The 14833-nt window shown below is 43.9% G+C and overlaps 1 protein-coding gene across 3 annotated transcripts in view; it reads left to right on the top strand.

Moving 5' to 3' along the window:
* LOC126336714 (4-hydroxyphenylpyruvate dioxygenase) overlaps window positions 1–14833 on the top strand; it is a 116664-nt gene that overhangs the window by 36543 nt on the left and 65288 nt on the right. The window contains exon 1 of one of the 3 annotated variants that reach the window (XM_050000690.1): window positions 13377–13621. The exons of the other annotated variants lie outside the window; for them this stretch is intronic. Within the exon in view, the coding sequence (XP_049856647.1) occupies window positions 13445–13621 (177 nt within the window). The 5' untranslated portion in view covers window positions 13377–13444. Of the gene's footprint in view, window positions 1–13376; window positions 13622–14833 lie in introns of those variants that run through there. 3 annotated transcript variants of the gene reach the window in all.

Genomic DNA, 14833 nt, shown 5'->3' with positions numbered 1-14833 from the left:
CATCGACGGAATTTGGACGATTTTTATATACAGCTGCTTTCGCTGCACCCCAGAAGAAAAAGTCAGGTGGTGTTAGGTGAGGCGATCGTGGAGGCCAAAGTCCCTGTGAAATTATGCGATCACCAAAAACATCAGCAAGCAGTGACATTGAAACGCGAGCTATATGCGCGGTTGCACCATCTTGAAAATAACCGTTGGTACTGAGTACTTCATATATTTATTGACTGAACTTAACAATTTAAAATGCATTAATATTCTTGTTGCCGGCCAGTGTGGCCGTGCGGTTCTAGGCGCTTCAGTCTGGAACCGCGTGACCGCTACGGTCGCAGGTTCGAATCCTGCCTCGGGCGTGAATGTGTGTGATGTCCTTCGGTTAGTTACTTTTAAGTAGTTCTAAGTTCTAGGGGACTGATGACCACAGATGTTAAGTCCCATAATGCTTAGAGCCATTTCAACTATAATCTTGTTGTTAACAAGTACAGTCTTATGTTAAAGGTTTAAGACAACAAGTCAGCGTTACAAAAACACAAGTTCTCCGATAAATGGGTACGGAATACCACTGCTGTATCGTTGTGCGTTTATTGTTTCGCTGAAAAAAATGGCTCTGAGCGCTATGGGACTCAACTGCTGTGGTCATCAGTCCCCTAGAACTTAGAACTACTTAAACCTAACTAACCTTAGGACATCACACACATCCATGCCCGAGGCAGGATTCGAACCTGCGAACGTAGCAGTCGCACGTTTCGTTGAAAAACCCAGGCATGCGGACAATCATACGGCACCCACGGCGAACAATCATACGGCACTGCGGTGAGACTTTTTGAGTACCCCGTATGTTGCCCTTTCACGGACTGGTAGCTCACAAAATCAGTTCATACTCTTACCACCAGGATACAAAAGAACAGAAAATGTTGTACATTCAGAAGTTTTGTAATTGTACTGTGTACGAAAAAAATTACAAGCAAAAGACGAAAACAATGGGGTCTTATTCGTTCATATTGTGTACGATTTATTTTGATTCTCAGATCAAAGTGGACAAAGTTGCAACGAGAAGACGAAATTTGCGTATCGACACAATTCCCAGGGGTATCCTAGATTACTGTACATATTTACTTTCCATACGTGTTAAGCAATTGCGAAATATTGCCGGGATCGCTATAAGACATCAACTTCAAACACAAACTGAGATCGTAATTACGTGACAACTCTTACACCGTAGAAGTAGTTCTGAATGTATAATAACATGCCTTGTGTGTGTGTGTGTGTGTGTGTGTGTGTGTGTGTGTGTGTGTGTGTGTGTAGACAGAGACAGAGAGAAAGACAGGTGCTAAGTACTTCATATATTTATTGACTGAATTTAACAATTTAAAATGCAGTCATAATCTTGTTATTAACAAGTACAGACTTATGTTAAAGGTTTAAGACAACAAGTCAATGTTACGAACTGTGTATACATTTTGAGGCAGCTTAACTCAAGCTGAGCAAATTGCCCAGATTATATCCATCTAGTTTTCAAAACTTTTCCTCATTGGACACTCCCTTTCTGCTAATAATCAAAGGAAGAAAGATTATTTATTCCTCTTTTCCATTTTCGCTGTTTATACGTAAATGTTGAGCCTCAGGCATCCATTACTTCTTTTTTAAAGGAGGCTCGCGTTATACCGAACGTGATTTTTGAAACTATATGTGTGTTTTCCCTTAAAACTTCCGGGTTGATAGGCTGTGGTCGATGTATAAAACTCTCCCCTGACGTTTCGTCTCCGACTGCGGGAGACATCCTCCGAGGTAAAGTGCCGCTTTCTTAACGCTAGGGCAGCGCTGGAGCGGGTTTCCCGTGATGTAACGTGAAGTTGAGCAGCGATTTAGTGATCAGTGCTGCGTTGTTAGTAGTCACTTTGAAGCTTGTTGTGCATAAAGTCCTACAGAACGCCTTTTTCAGTCGAACAAAGTGTTTATCGTTGAAATTTTTCTTATGTAAATCGTTTGAAATGTTAAATGAAAGGTTCACGATAAAATATCGAGAGAGAGCTGATCCAGCAAACAGTGTTGTGCAGAAACTGATCATTAAATTTAGAGCGACAGGTTCAGTCGCTAACGGCAAACGTAACAGTGTAAAGAAAATTTATTCGCCGGAAAATATTGAACGTGTTCACGCGACTGTGGTAGGAAGTCCATGAAAATCAGCTAGACGTCTGTCCTCCCAACTGAACATCAAACGAACGCAATGCCAGATATCGTTGTAGCTGTTACGTATACGAACGTATAAAACAAGAGTCATACTAACATTAAAACCTACGGATTACGCCAAACGACGACACCATTGCGAATGGTTAATAACACACGACGCTGATTGCTATATGGATCCAAATCTTTACTTCATCTCAGACTAAGCCTAGTTTCACATTAGCGGCTACGTTAACTCTGAAAACTCAATCCCATATAACGCTTTGAGGTGCCTCTGTATGATCTGAATGCAGGCTTTCGATGTGCAGTTTCAGCCCAACAGATTATAGGCCCTATTTTCTTTAACAACACCGACAACTCTTAAGTGTATGTAAAGAATTGTTGCAGCCATTCATTGCACAGCTAACAGAGGAAGGAGAGTATGCGTTTCCACAGTAAGATGGTGCTGGGGCGCATACTTCACGGTTTTCAATGTCGTACGTCCACGAAGCTATCGGAAAAGAACGAGTTTCCGCAGGTTTTGGCCTCCCAGGTCGCCCCATCTTTTTGCCTGTGATTTTTATTTTTGGGGTAATTTAAAGGGTAAAGTCTACTCTACCAACCGGCGTACAATTGATGAGGTGAAAACCTACATTAGCAATGCGATCGCCGAAGTCATACCAAATGAACTGGCAATTTTTTCCAGAAACTTATCGAGGTATGCTGAGTTTGTATCGAAGTTCATGATGAGTGTTTTCAGCTCTTCCCGTGGACTATTGACTTACTGAATGTGAAGTACATACTTTTTTATAATAAAAATTTACTGCTCAGTAATTCACAATATACGGCCCAGCGAGGTGGACTCGTATTTGGGAGGACGACGATTCAAACCCGCGTCCGGCCATCCTGATTTAGGTTTTCCGTGATTTCGCTAAATCACTTCAGGCAAATGCCTGGATAGTTCCTTTGAGAGGGCACGGCCGACTTCCTTCCCCATCGTTCCCTAAACCGATGAGACCGATGACCTCGCCATTTGGTCTCCTCTCCCAAACAAACAAATTAACCAACGACCAACCAACCAATAAACGAGTGATAGTCTGTATTATACTTATAAGACATGGGGGCCCTATTTTCGCCACCCTGTATAAATGTGGTGCGTGGGAAAAAACATAGCTTATGACAAACATGTTAACGGTGAGCATATTTACATATTTTTCAATGACAAAGTATACTCTAACCCAGGGCTTCCCAACGTGTGATCTTTGGACCCCTTAGGGGCCCGCCGGCTCTTTCTAGGGGGTCCGCGGCCACCTTTCACCAAATCGTGTAAAATAATGAGTAAAATTATTGAATAAAAATGTGAAAATCAAATTCGTCACTACTTTTTTTCTTTGAAAAACATGTGTATAGCACTCGAAAGTTGGCAGTAACATTCGAATCTTTGGCAAGAATATTTGACAGCCGGCAACACAAACCAAAACATTGGTGCGGCTCCCGCTGTCGGAGGTTCGAGTCCTCCCTCGGGCATGTGTGTGTGTGTGGTGTGTGTGGGGGGGGAGGGAAGTTAAACTTAGGTCAATAGTGTGTGAAACTAGCGACTGATGACGAACATTTTTCTTCGGATCTCACGAAAAACCACACACACACACACACACACACACACACACACACACGACTGTTACGAAATATGCGTGTTCCTTACACAACAGTTGCCAAACAGTGAAAGTGAATAGACCACAGGCGGTAGTTTGTAAACAGCGAACAGTTTGGACGTGACGTTGATTGCTCTTGGAGAAAGGCAGCTCCAACGTGTGAAATGTCAGTTACCAAGTAATATTACTCAGGATATAGTGTGTTGAACAAAGTGAGTAAATCCACTAGTAAGTGTCTGGATACAGTGGGAATTCAAATTGGATCATTAGTTTCAGGTTATCTTCATTCATCTCTTAACCAAAGACTATTGATCCTTCGGAGGAGAGGGGGGGGGGGGGGAGGGGGGGCAGCTCCAACGTGTGAAATGTCAATTACCAAGTAATATTACTCAGGATATAGTGTGTTGAACAAAGTGAGTAAATCCACTAGTAAGTGTCTGGATACAGTGGGAATTCAAATTGGATCATTAGTTTCAGGTTATCTTCATTCATCTCTTAACCAAAGACTATTGATCCTTCGGAGGAGAGGGGGGGGGGAGGGGGGGCAGGCGAAGGAGGGTCATAGGGAACATGGTACTTACATTAAGAAGCTTTCCGTTCCCATGGGTTTTGCTCTGAAATTTAAAGTTACTGTGCTCTTGACTGACTAGGGGTCCGCCATGGATTTTCGACTGAAGGGGTCCGCCAGCTGAAAAAGGTTGGGAGGCCCTGCCTTAACCGTAATAGTCACTCGTTACACATCGTACTGACAGGTCACAACTCTATTATGACCGCCGGAACAAGGTAACTACCTAGGTAACTAATTAACTCTTCCCCACAGACGACCCCCTGAAAGCACTTTGCGAGCAAAGGACGCTCAAGTGAACCTAAGTCATTACCGAGAACGTAAGATATACCAACGGCTGACGTAGACTCGTTTGAGAGGATCGGAGATCTATCGGCTAGAAATGCAGGCCACCCAACAGACACAGACAGTGACTATGTCGGTAGCAGCGAAACGTTAACGAGACAGGATGTGAGCACGTGCCGGCATCTTGCAACTCCACAGCCATGACTCACGCGCTGTTTTGTGTGTTTCACTCGTAGCTGCTCTTTTAAGTCCAAACAACGTGTGAGCAATCCGCTTGGGTATTTAAAAAAAAGCTTGTCGCAAAGAGAGAGTACCAGAAGCGGAGAAGAGCAACACAGTCTGGAAAATCTTGTTGAAATTGTTTTCAACCGATGAAATATACATATCACGTATCTACCCGTGTTTCAGGAAATCTCCCTCTCGAAAACAGTAGACCACGAGGTTGTAAGATGTTCCTTACATCACTACTAGTTGAACGCAAAGCGGTGACTAATATTCTGCAAAGCAGGAAATAATACGACAAAAATTTCTCTCTGATTCGTTTATTTCCATCTCGTGCTAGCTTTGCGAAATTATGATTATGTGGCAGCTGTTTGTTCCTAGTGTTTGGACCAAATGTTCGTTTATTAGAGCCATCGGCCAAATGTATAATGTTCTGTTTTATGCTCTTTTAGGCCCTGCTTGGTTTCGTGTAATAATGCATTACTCTTTTCATAACGTGTATTTTGTGCGGAGAGAATGGTGTGCTGACCACATGCCCCTCCATATCAGTATCCGTGACACCAATCGGCTGAAGATGACATGGCGGTCGGTCGGTATCGTTGGGCCTTCCGAGGCCTTTCGAACAGAATTTGTATGAGAAATACTTTATGAACTTTGGGATCAGACTACTCGCGCTCCACATTTAACAAAGATTTTACTTCTGAATTATTAATAAGAGAATGTTTGACAAACTTTTTAAAGTCACAGACTGATAGGACATATTCAGACGCACCCAGCCCCAAAACACTTGTGGGCAGATGAAAATCAGCATGGTACAACACAGGATACACACCAACGGCACCGAGTGAGATGGACCAATGGTTAGGACACTGGAATGTGTGGTAGGGTCATATGGTTTTCTCTAGCACCTAACATGTTCTGTTTACAAGATCTTTTAATATAACACCCTTCCACTCTGCAAGACGAACCCTAAAACAGAAAATGAAGCTGGTGATCTGCACATGATGGTGTTCTATCACGTTTACATGCAATGGGTGGTACCTACCATGACAGATAGGTTGGGAGCAACCAGTTCCCCTCAGCCTTCAATGTCCTACCACATCAATCCATTGCGCTATTCGCCGGCCGGAGTGGCCTTGCGGTTCGGGGCGCTACAGTCTGGAGCCGAGCGACCGCTGCGGTCGCAGGTTCGAATCCTGCCTCGGGCATGGATGTGTGTGATGTCCTTAGGTTAGTTAGGTTTAATTAGTTCTAAGTTCTAGGCGACTGATGACCTCAGAAGTTAAGTCGCATAGTGCTCCGAACCATTTGAACCATTTTTTTTCCATTGCGCTATTATCTTTTGTTGCCCCCCATAGAGTATAAATATCTATGGGGTGAGCATTCGGATGCGCAGAACGGGAGCTCTGTCGGCAACATCTCCTGCCCTCAAGTCACGTGATTTTGGGACGGTGCATTTTAGTCCGTATAGGGCTTAGTGTATTTTGAGTGTCATCTATCGCTGCTACAGATATACCATCTTCAGAAATGCCGTATACGTGTTTTAAGGAAAGCTTAACAATCTGATACCAGGAACTAAAGTTGGCCTAAAGAAGTGAAGAGCAATAGCATTGTGCTTTTTCGCCACAATATCATATCTCAGATTCCACTTTATCTTCCACTTTACGTAAGAGTTCTAGGCGCTTCAGTTTGGAAGCGCGCGACCGTTACGGTCGCAGGTTCGGAACCTGCCTCGGGCATTGATGTGTGTGATGTTTTTAGGTTAGTTAGGTTTAAGTAGTTCTAAGTTTTAGGGGACTGATGACCTCAGAAGTTAAGTCCCATAGTGCTCAGAGCCATTTTTTCCGTAACAGGATAAGAATTGACAGTTAGCAATACTTTCTTATGCTTTCCATTGCACTTACTCGTATTTTCGAATCTCTGTTCTAATTAATTCCGTTGCAAAAACACATGACACTGTAGAACTATGAAATTATTACAGTGAATACTGTAACCGATTTGCACCACCTGCTTGTCCATTATTATTTTCAATTTTTCTTTATTTACCCTTCTGCTTTTTATAGAAAAGCAAAATATCTATAACATTTTCACCATCTCATCAGAAAAGTAAAACAGCACACTACACGCAAAAAAATAAAAAAAATACAAGATCAATGCCCGAATTTCGGAGTAATAAAAAATGATAGTCAACCATTTTTTTCGTTATCTATTGCATTGATTATTATTGTCGAATCTGTTCTAATTGATTACTTTACAATGACACCGCATAGGAAACTGTCTCGTGTAGAAATACTTAGGTACACACAAGCGTCTGAGAACGTGCATACATTATAGGAAATTAATCATATTGTCATGTATAAATTTTATTTGCATAGGAACGTAGCACCAATATGTATATACTGACTGGCAGTTTAATACACTTGCAAATTTATCTAGCACTTGTCTCGTAAATACATTGACATAAAATCGCAGAAATTATCTCTACGATACAAGATTTTACAATAGCGTGTCTCGATATGAACATATAAAATGCCTCATATCAGTATGACATTTATAAATACACATTTGTCGCACATACCTCTGAAAAGTAGCTAGTTCTTCTTTCACATACCTTCATAGCAACGACATTACTGCACCATCTCTGTTACTAAAACTCAAACGTGCAGACATATATTAAACCAAAGCGAATACGATTAATATTGAAGTTACCCCCTATTACTGCAAATTGTAGACAAGCAACGCCGTCCCAAAATCACGTGAATAACCCGGTTTGGTGTTGAAAATATTTTCAGTAGGCTAATCTCACTTCATTTATATACACTGATGAGCCAAAGAAACTGGTACACTTGCCTAGTGTCGTGTAAGGCCGCCGCACGCAGAAGTGTCGCAACACGACGTGGCATGGATTTGACTAATGCTGAAGTATTGCTGAAGGGAACTGACACCATGAATCCTGCAGCGCTGTCCATAAATCTGTAAGGGCACGAGGGGGTGGAGACCTCATCTGAACAGCACGTTGCAAGGCATCCCAGATATGCTCAATAATGGTCATGGCTGAGGAGTTTGGTTGCCAGCAAAAGTTTTTAAACTCAGAAAAATGTTCCTGGAGCCACTCTGCAGCAATTCTGGACGTGTGGGGTGTCTCATTGTCCTGCTGTATTTGCCCAAATCAGTCGGAATGCACTATAGACATGAATAGATGCAGATGGTCAGACAGGATGCTTAAGCACGTGTTAGAGTCGCATCTAGACTATCAGGCGTCCCACATCACATCAACTGCACGCGCCCCACACCACTGCAAAGCGTCCACCAGCTTGACAGTCCCCTTCTGACATGCAGGGTCCATGGATTCATGAGTTTGCCACCATATCCGTACACGTCCATCCGCTCGATACAATTTGAAACGAGACTCTTCCGACCACACAACATGTTTCCAGCCATCAACAGTCCAATGTCGGTGTTGACGGGCCCAGTCGAGGCATAAAGGTTTGTGTCGTGCAGTCATCAAGGGTACATGTGTGGGCCTTTCTCTCCGAAAGACCATATCGATTATGTTTCTTTGAACGGTTCGCACGCTGACACATGTTCATGACCCAGCACTGAAATCTGAAGCAATTTGCGGAAGAATTGCCCTTCTGTCACTTTAAACGATTCTCTTCTGTCATCGTTGTCCCGTTCTTGCACGAGCTTTTTCCAGCCGCAGCGATGTCGGGGATTTGATGTTTTAAAGGATACCTTATATTTGCGGTACAGTCGTGAAATGGTCGTACGGGAAAATTCCCACTCCATTGCTACCTCGGAGACGCTGTGTCCCATGGCTCGAGCGCCGACTATAACACCACGTTCAAACTCACTTAAATCTTGATAATCTGCCATTGTAGCAGCAGTAACCGATCTAACAGCTGCGCCAGACACTTGTTGTCTTATATAGGCGTTGCCAACCGCAGCTCCGTATTCTGTCTGTTTACATATCTCTGTGTTTGAATACGCATGCCTATATCAGTTTCTGTCGCGCTTCAGTGCATATGCCCTATGGTTCCACCTAAAACAAGCAGCTTATGCAGCAGATGTTCCTAATGCAGAGACGCATTATCAAAGTGTCATGGAACGTACAAAATCTTTCAGAAATTCTTGCACCAGCCCATGTTCCGACGAGTGCATGTCTTCGAAGCCACTGGAGAAGATTTTAACGTCAATAACTCAGTTATCTGATGATTTTTTGACATATGTTTAAATGGACCTAATCCTAGTTTTGGCGTGAGGAATCTGTCAACAGAGTTTGTAAAAGTATTCTCGACTCACCGAGTACTCAGGGTGTGCCAAAACTTTTGTGTCAGTGGACCCTAAACTGATTACTCTGAGATAGTAAATATTTACTTTTTTTCTGACGTAGATAACGTCCCCCTTATGACAACAACTTAAAAATGTCAACCTCCAGTTTCAGTACATCATTACAACATGACACACTGACAGGACGGAACTCTGGGTTCAGAATGACTTGGTCCCGTTGCTTGTACACGTGGCTGATGCTAGGGCAGTAATCATTGGTGTTGCACGAGTACGCTGCGCTCTTTGAAGTGCGCTTTTGACGAGAGTGCTTGTTGGCGAGTCGTACTGTCCTCCATCTAACACCATCTCATCAAACTCTGCGTCTTTGTCGAAATCTTTGGCAGGCTCTCTGTGCTTAAACAACCATTTCATCGCAATGTTGTATCTACGGCCACTTTTTCTATTTATTAATATGATTCCGCCTTTTCCGAAACTTTTCTCGGTACATTTATTCGGGTTTTTTTTCGGTGCTAAATCTCGTTGTACCTTTCATGAAACGTATGTCTGCAAGTTACAACCAGTCATGAATTGTGTAACAATATCAAACTCCACAGTGGTCACATCACGAACGATTACTTATTGTTCTTAAAGGTAGCGCCATCAACATCGATGCGTCAGACAGATGTCTCAAAATGTTTGTTTGTTATGGGGTGTGGAGGAATGTGAAACGGAGGTTGTGATTAAGTAGGGGACGAGAATTGTAGTCTATCTATAATGTTGTTCAATCTATGCGTTGAGAAAGCAGGAAAGGTAATAATAGTAATATTTTAAAAGAGAATTAAAGATCTGTGAGAAGAATTAAAGTTTTCGAGGTGTGCCAATGGCATTGCTTTCGTATCAGAGACGTCAAAGGACATGGAAGGTTAGTTGAACGGTATGGGCAATGCCTTAAAAAGTGGCTATAATATGAACATCAACAAAAGTAAAACAGGAGTAGCTAATAGGACGGAGTTGATTTAAATCAGGTGATGCTGAAGGAATTAAGTTAGGAAATGAGACACTATTAGTAGAACAAGAGTTCTATTTGTGCATCAGAATAACTGATGATTTCCGAAGTAGAGATGATGTAAAACGGAGACCAGAAACAGTATGAAAAGCGTTTCCGAAAAAGAAGACTATTTTAACATTAGTATCTGTACGTACGAAAGTGAAACGTGGACAATAAACATTCAGACAAGAAAAGAACATAAATTTTGATGTTTTGTGCTACAGAAGAATGCTGAAGATTAGGTGGGTAGATCGGATTACTAACGAGGTAACACTGAATCGAAACGCGGAGAAAAGAATTTGGTAGACGTATCTTGAGGCATCGATTTCGTAGAAGAAGTAAGAGGGGAAGCGTAAAACTTCTGACTACAATAATCAGTTTCAGATGGATGTTGGCTGCTGTAGTAGCTCAGAGACGAAGAGACTTGCATATGACAGGTTAGCGTGGAAAGCCGTACCAAACCAGTCTCCAGAATGAAGATTAGGATAGCAACAAGGTCAACATAAAACACGAGCCACTTTCGAACAAGCACCTGACACAATGTACATAAACGGCCTTGTAGATAACATCGGAAGCTCACTGAGGCTTTTTGCGGATGATGCTGTAGTATATCGAGAGATTGTAACAATGGAAAATTGTACTGAAATGCAGGAGAATCTGCAACGAATTGACGCATGGTAAAGGGAATGGCAGTTGAATCTCAATGTAGACAAGTGTAATGTGCTGCGAATACACAGAAAGAAAGATCCTTTATCATTTAGCTACAATATAGCAGGCCAGCAACTGGAAGCAGTTAATTCCATAAATTATCTGGGAGTAGGCATTAGGAGTGATTTAAAATGGAATGACCATATAAACTTAATGGTGCCAGACTGAGATTCATTGTAAGAATCCTTAGGAAATGCAATCCGAAAACAAAGGAAGCAGGTTACAGTACAGTTGTTCGGCGGCTGCTTGAATATTGCTCACCATTGTGGGATCCGTACCAGATAGGGATGATAGAAGAGACAGAGAAGATCCAACGGAGAGCAGCGCGCTTCGTTACAAGATCATTTAGTAATCGCGAAAGCGTTACGGAGATGATAGATAAACTCCAGTGGAAGACTTTGCAGGGGAGACGCTCAGTAGCTCGGTACGGGCTTTTTCGAGAACATATTTTCACCTATGAGTCAAGCAGTCTATTGCTCCCTCCTATGTATATCTCGGGAAGAGACTATGAGGATAAAATCAGAGAGATTAGAGCCCACACAGAGGCATTCCGACAAGCTTTCTTTCCACGAACCATACGAGACTGGAATAGAAGGGAGAACCGATAGAGGTACTCAAAGTACCCTCCGCCACACACCGTCAGGTGGCTTGCAAAGTATGGATGTAGATGTAGATGTAGACACGCATTCCTCACTCAGGACTCGAACCACCTGAAATATCGATGTCCTACCGTTTTTTAATACACTACTGGCCATTAAAATTGCTACACCAAGAAGAAATGCAGATGATAAACGGGTATTCATTGGACAAACTGACGTGTGATTACATTTTCACACAATTTGGGAACATAGACCCTGATAAATCAGTACCCAGAACAACCACCTCTGGCCGTAATAACGGCCTTGGTACGCCTGGGCATTGAGTCAAACAGAGCTTGCATTGCGTACAGCTGTCCATGCAGCTTCAACACGATACCACAGTTCATTAAAAGTAGTGACTGGTGTATTGTGATGAGCCAGTTGCTCGGCCACCATTGACCAGACGTTTTCAATTGGTGAGAGATCTGGAGAATGTGCTGGCCAGGGCAGCCAGGGTAACCGCAGCCATGATCTCCGAGTTGGTAGTACATGCTGCTGCAAAGTCGTCGAACTGTTCGTGCAGATGGTTGTTGTCTTGCAAACGTCCCCATCTGCTGACTCAGGGATCGAGACGTGGCTGCACGATCCGATACAGCCATGCGGATAAGATGCCTGTCATCTCGACTGCTAGTGATACGAGGCCCTTGGGATCCAGCACGGCGTTCCTTATTACCCTCCCGAACCCACCGATTCCATATTCTGCTAACAGTCATTGGGTCTCGACCAACGCGAGCAGCAATGTCGCTATACGATGAACCGCAATCGCGATAGGCTGCAAAACGTGATGGTAAGCAGTTCTCCTCCTTACACGAGGCATCACAGCAACGTTTCACCAGGCAACGCCGGTCAACTGCTGTTTGTGTATGAGAAGTGGGTTGGAAACTTTCCTCATGTCAGCACGTTGTAGGTGTCGCCACCGGCGCCATCCTTGTGTGAATGCTCTGAAAAGCTAATCATTTGCATATCACAGCATCTTCTTCGTGTCGGTTAAATTTCACGTCTGTAGCACATCATCTTCGTGGTGTAGCAATTTTCATGGCCAGTAGTGTATATTACAATGCTCAGTTTAGAATCCTTTACCTCACCGAAGCTAATCGTCTGTACAGTTTTGACCCGAAAGTTTCGAGACATTCTTTATGTGTTAAATGGTTCAAATGGCTCTGAGCACTATGCGACTTAACTTCTGAGGTCATCAGTAGCCTAGAACTTAGAACTAATTGAACCTTACTAACCTAAGGACATCACACACATCCATGCCCGAGGCAGCATTCGAACCTCCGACCGTAGCGGTCGCGCGGTTTCAGACTGTAGCGCCTAGAACCGCTCGGCCTACACATCCATGCCCGAGGCAGTATTCTAACCTGCGACCGTATCGGTCGCTCGGCTCCAGACTGTAGCGCCTAGAGCTGCGCGGCCACTCCGGCCGGCTATGTGTTAAATCTAAGATTCTGATTCTCTAAACTTACCTCGTCTTCAGCGATTTCTGCACGCTGCGCTAGCTGTATATAGTTGTCTCTGGAGATGAGCAGCGCTCTTCCAGAATTGACCCCAAAGTCTTCCATTGTAGCGTCTCACCTGCGGATTTAGTCTCCATTCCTCATCACTCATTACAGAAGTTTCATTAAACTAGTGTGTGTAGTAATACTGGTGAGTGCGAGTTACTGCACAGTTACGTTCAGAATATAGGCGCGCATAAAAGGAGTATTTGAGGTGTGTTTGAATGAAGCGCCGCCGGGAAAGACGAGAGATGTTGCGAGCTTATCGCGAAAGTCAAAGACCCCCGCAGGTTTACGATCCGTGACCAGGGAGATTGGTCACACAGGCAGTGACGTGTCGCCCCGCGAGACGCTGGCCGACTTGCGCGGCGCGCGCCGCCATTCAGCGGTCGGAAGCCATGCCGCACACCAGCGACCGAGTGGCGGTGGCGAGCCGCGGGCTTAGAGTGCTGGGGCGCGCCGTGGCCAACGGGCTGCAGCGGTCGCCACGCGTCGCTGGCGGCTGTCAGCGGCGCGACAGCAAGCCGGACGTGCGCCTCGACAACGGCAACGGCGTGTACCCGCGCCCGCGCAAGGTAAGACACGGGGCCGGCAACCCGCAGCTCGGCCTCATTTACCAGCCTCGTTCGGTATTCCATCGTGTCTTCCTTCGTCGTCGGCGTTGTCGTTGTTGCCGTGAGGCGCCGCTATACCAAGTGGAAGGGCGCGTCGGTCTTAGAGCATGAGATACGGTAACCTTAAGTCATTGGCAACACACAACGGTCACGGTAGCACCTGATTCCAGAATACCTGCAGTAGTTAGGATCTTGGCAGGGGTAAAATACAGGCAGCGAAAGGCTATTTACAATTTGTACCGAAATCAGATGGCAGTCATACGAGTCGAGGGGTATGAAAGGGAAGCAGTGGTGGGGAAGGGATTGAGACAGGGTTCTAGCCTCTCTCCGAGGTTATTCAATCTGTATATTGAGCAAGCAATAAAGGAAACAAAAGAATAGTTCGGAGTAGGTATTAAAATCCATGGAGAAGAAATAAAAACTTTGAGGTTCGCCGATGACATTGTAATTCTGTCAGAGACAGCAAAGGACTTGGAAGAGCAGCTGAACGGAATGGACAGTGTCTTGAAAGGAGGATATAAGATCAACATCAACAAAAGCAAAACGAGGATAATGGAATGTAGTCGAATTACGTCGGGTGATGCTGAGGGAGTTAGATTAGGAAATGAGACACTTAAAGCAGTAAAGGAGTTTTGCTATTTGGGGAGCAAAATAACATGATGGTCAAAGTAGAGAGGATATAAAATGTAGACTGGCAATGGTAAGGAAAGCGTTTCTGAAGAAGAAAGGTTTGTTAACATCGAGTATAGATTTAAATGTCAGGAAGTAATTTCTGAAAGTATTTGTATGGAGTGTAGCCATGTATGGAAGTGAAACGTGAACAATAAATAGTTTAGACAAGAAGAGAATAGAAGCTTTCAAAATGTGGTGCTACAGAAGAATGCTGAAGGTTAGATGGGTAGATCACATAACTAATGAGGAGGTATTGACTAGAATTGGGGAGAAGAGGAGCTTGTGGCACAACTTGACAAGAAGGGATCGGTTGGTAGGACATGTTCTGAGACATCGAGGGATCGCCAATTTGGTATTGGAGGGCAGCGTGGAGGGTAAAAATCGAAGAGGGAGACCAAGAGATGACTACACTAAGCAGATTCAGAAGGATGTAGGCTGCAGCAGGTACTGGGAGATGAAGAAGCTTGCGCAGGATAGAGTAGCATGGAGAGATGCATCAAA

This window comes from Schistocerca gregaria, chromosome 1 (genome assembly GCF_023897955.1).
Source record: "Schistocerca gregaria isolate iqSchGreg1 chromosome 1, iqSchGreg1.2, whole genome shotgun sequence".
Lineage (NCBI taxonomy): Eukaryota > Metazoa > Arthropoda > Insecta > Orthoptera > Acrididae > Schistocerca > Schistocerca gregaria.
The sequence above is the reverse complement of the archived record's forward strand: the minus strand, read 5'-3'. Positions and strand labels throughout refer to the sequence as shown.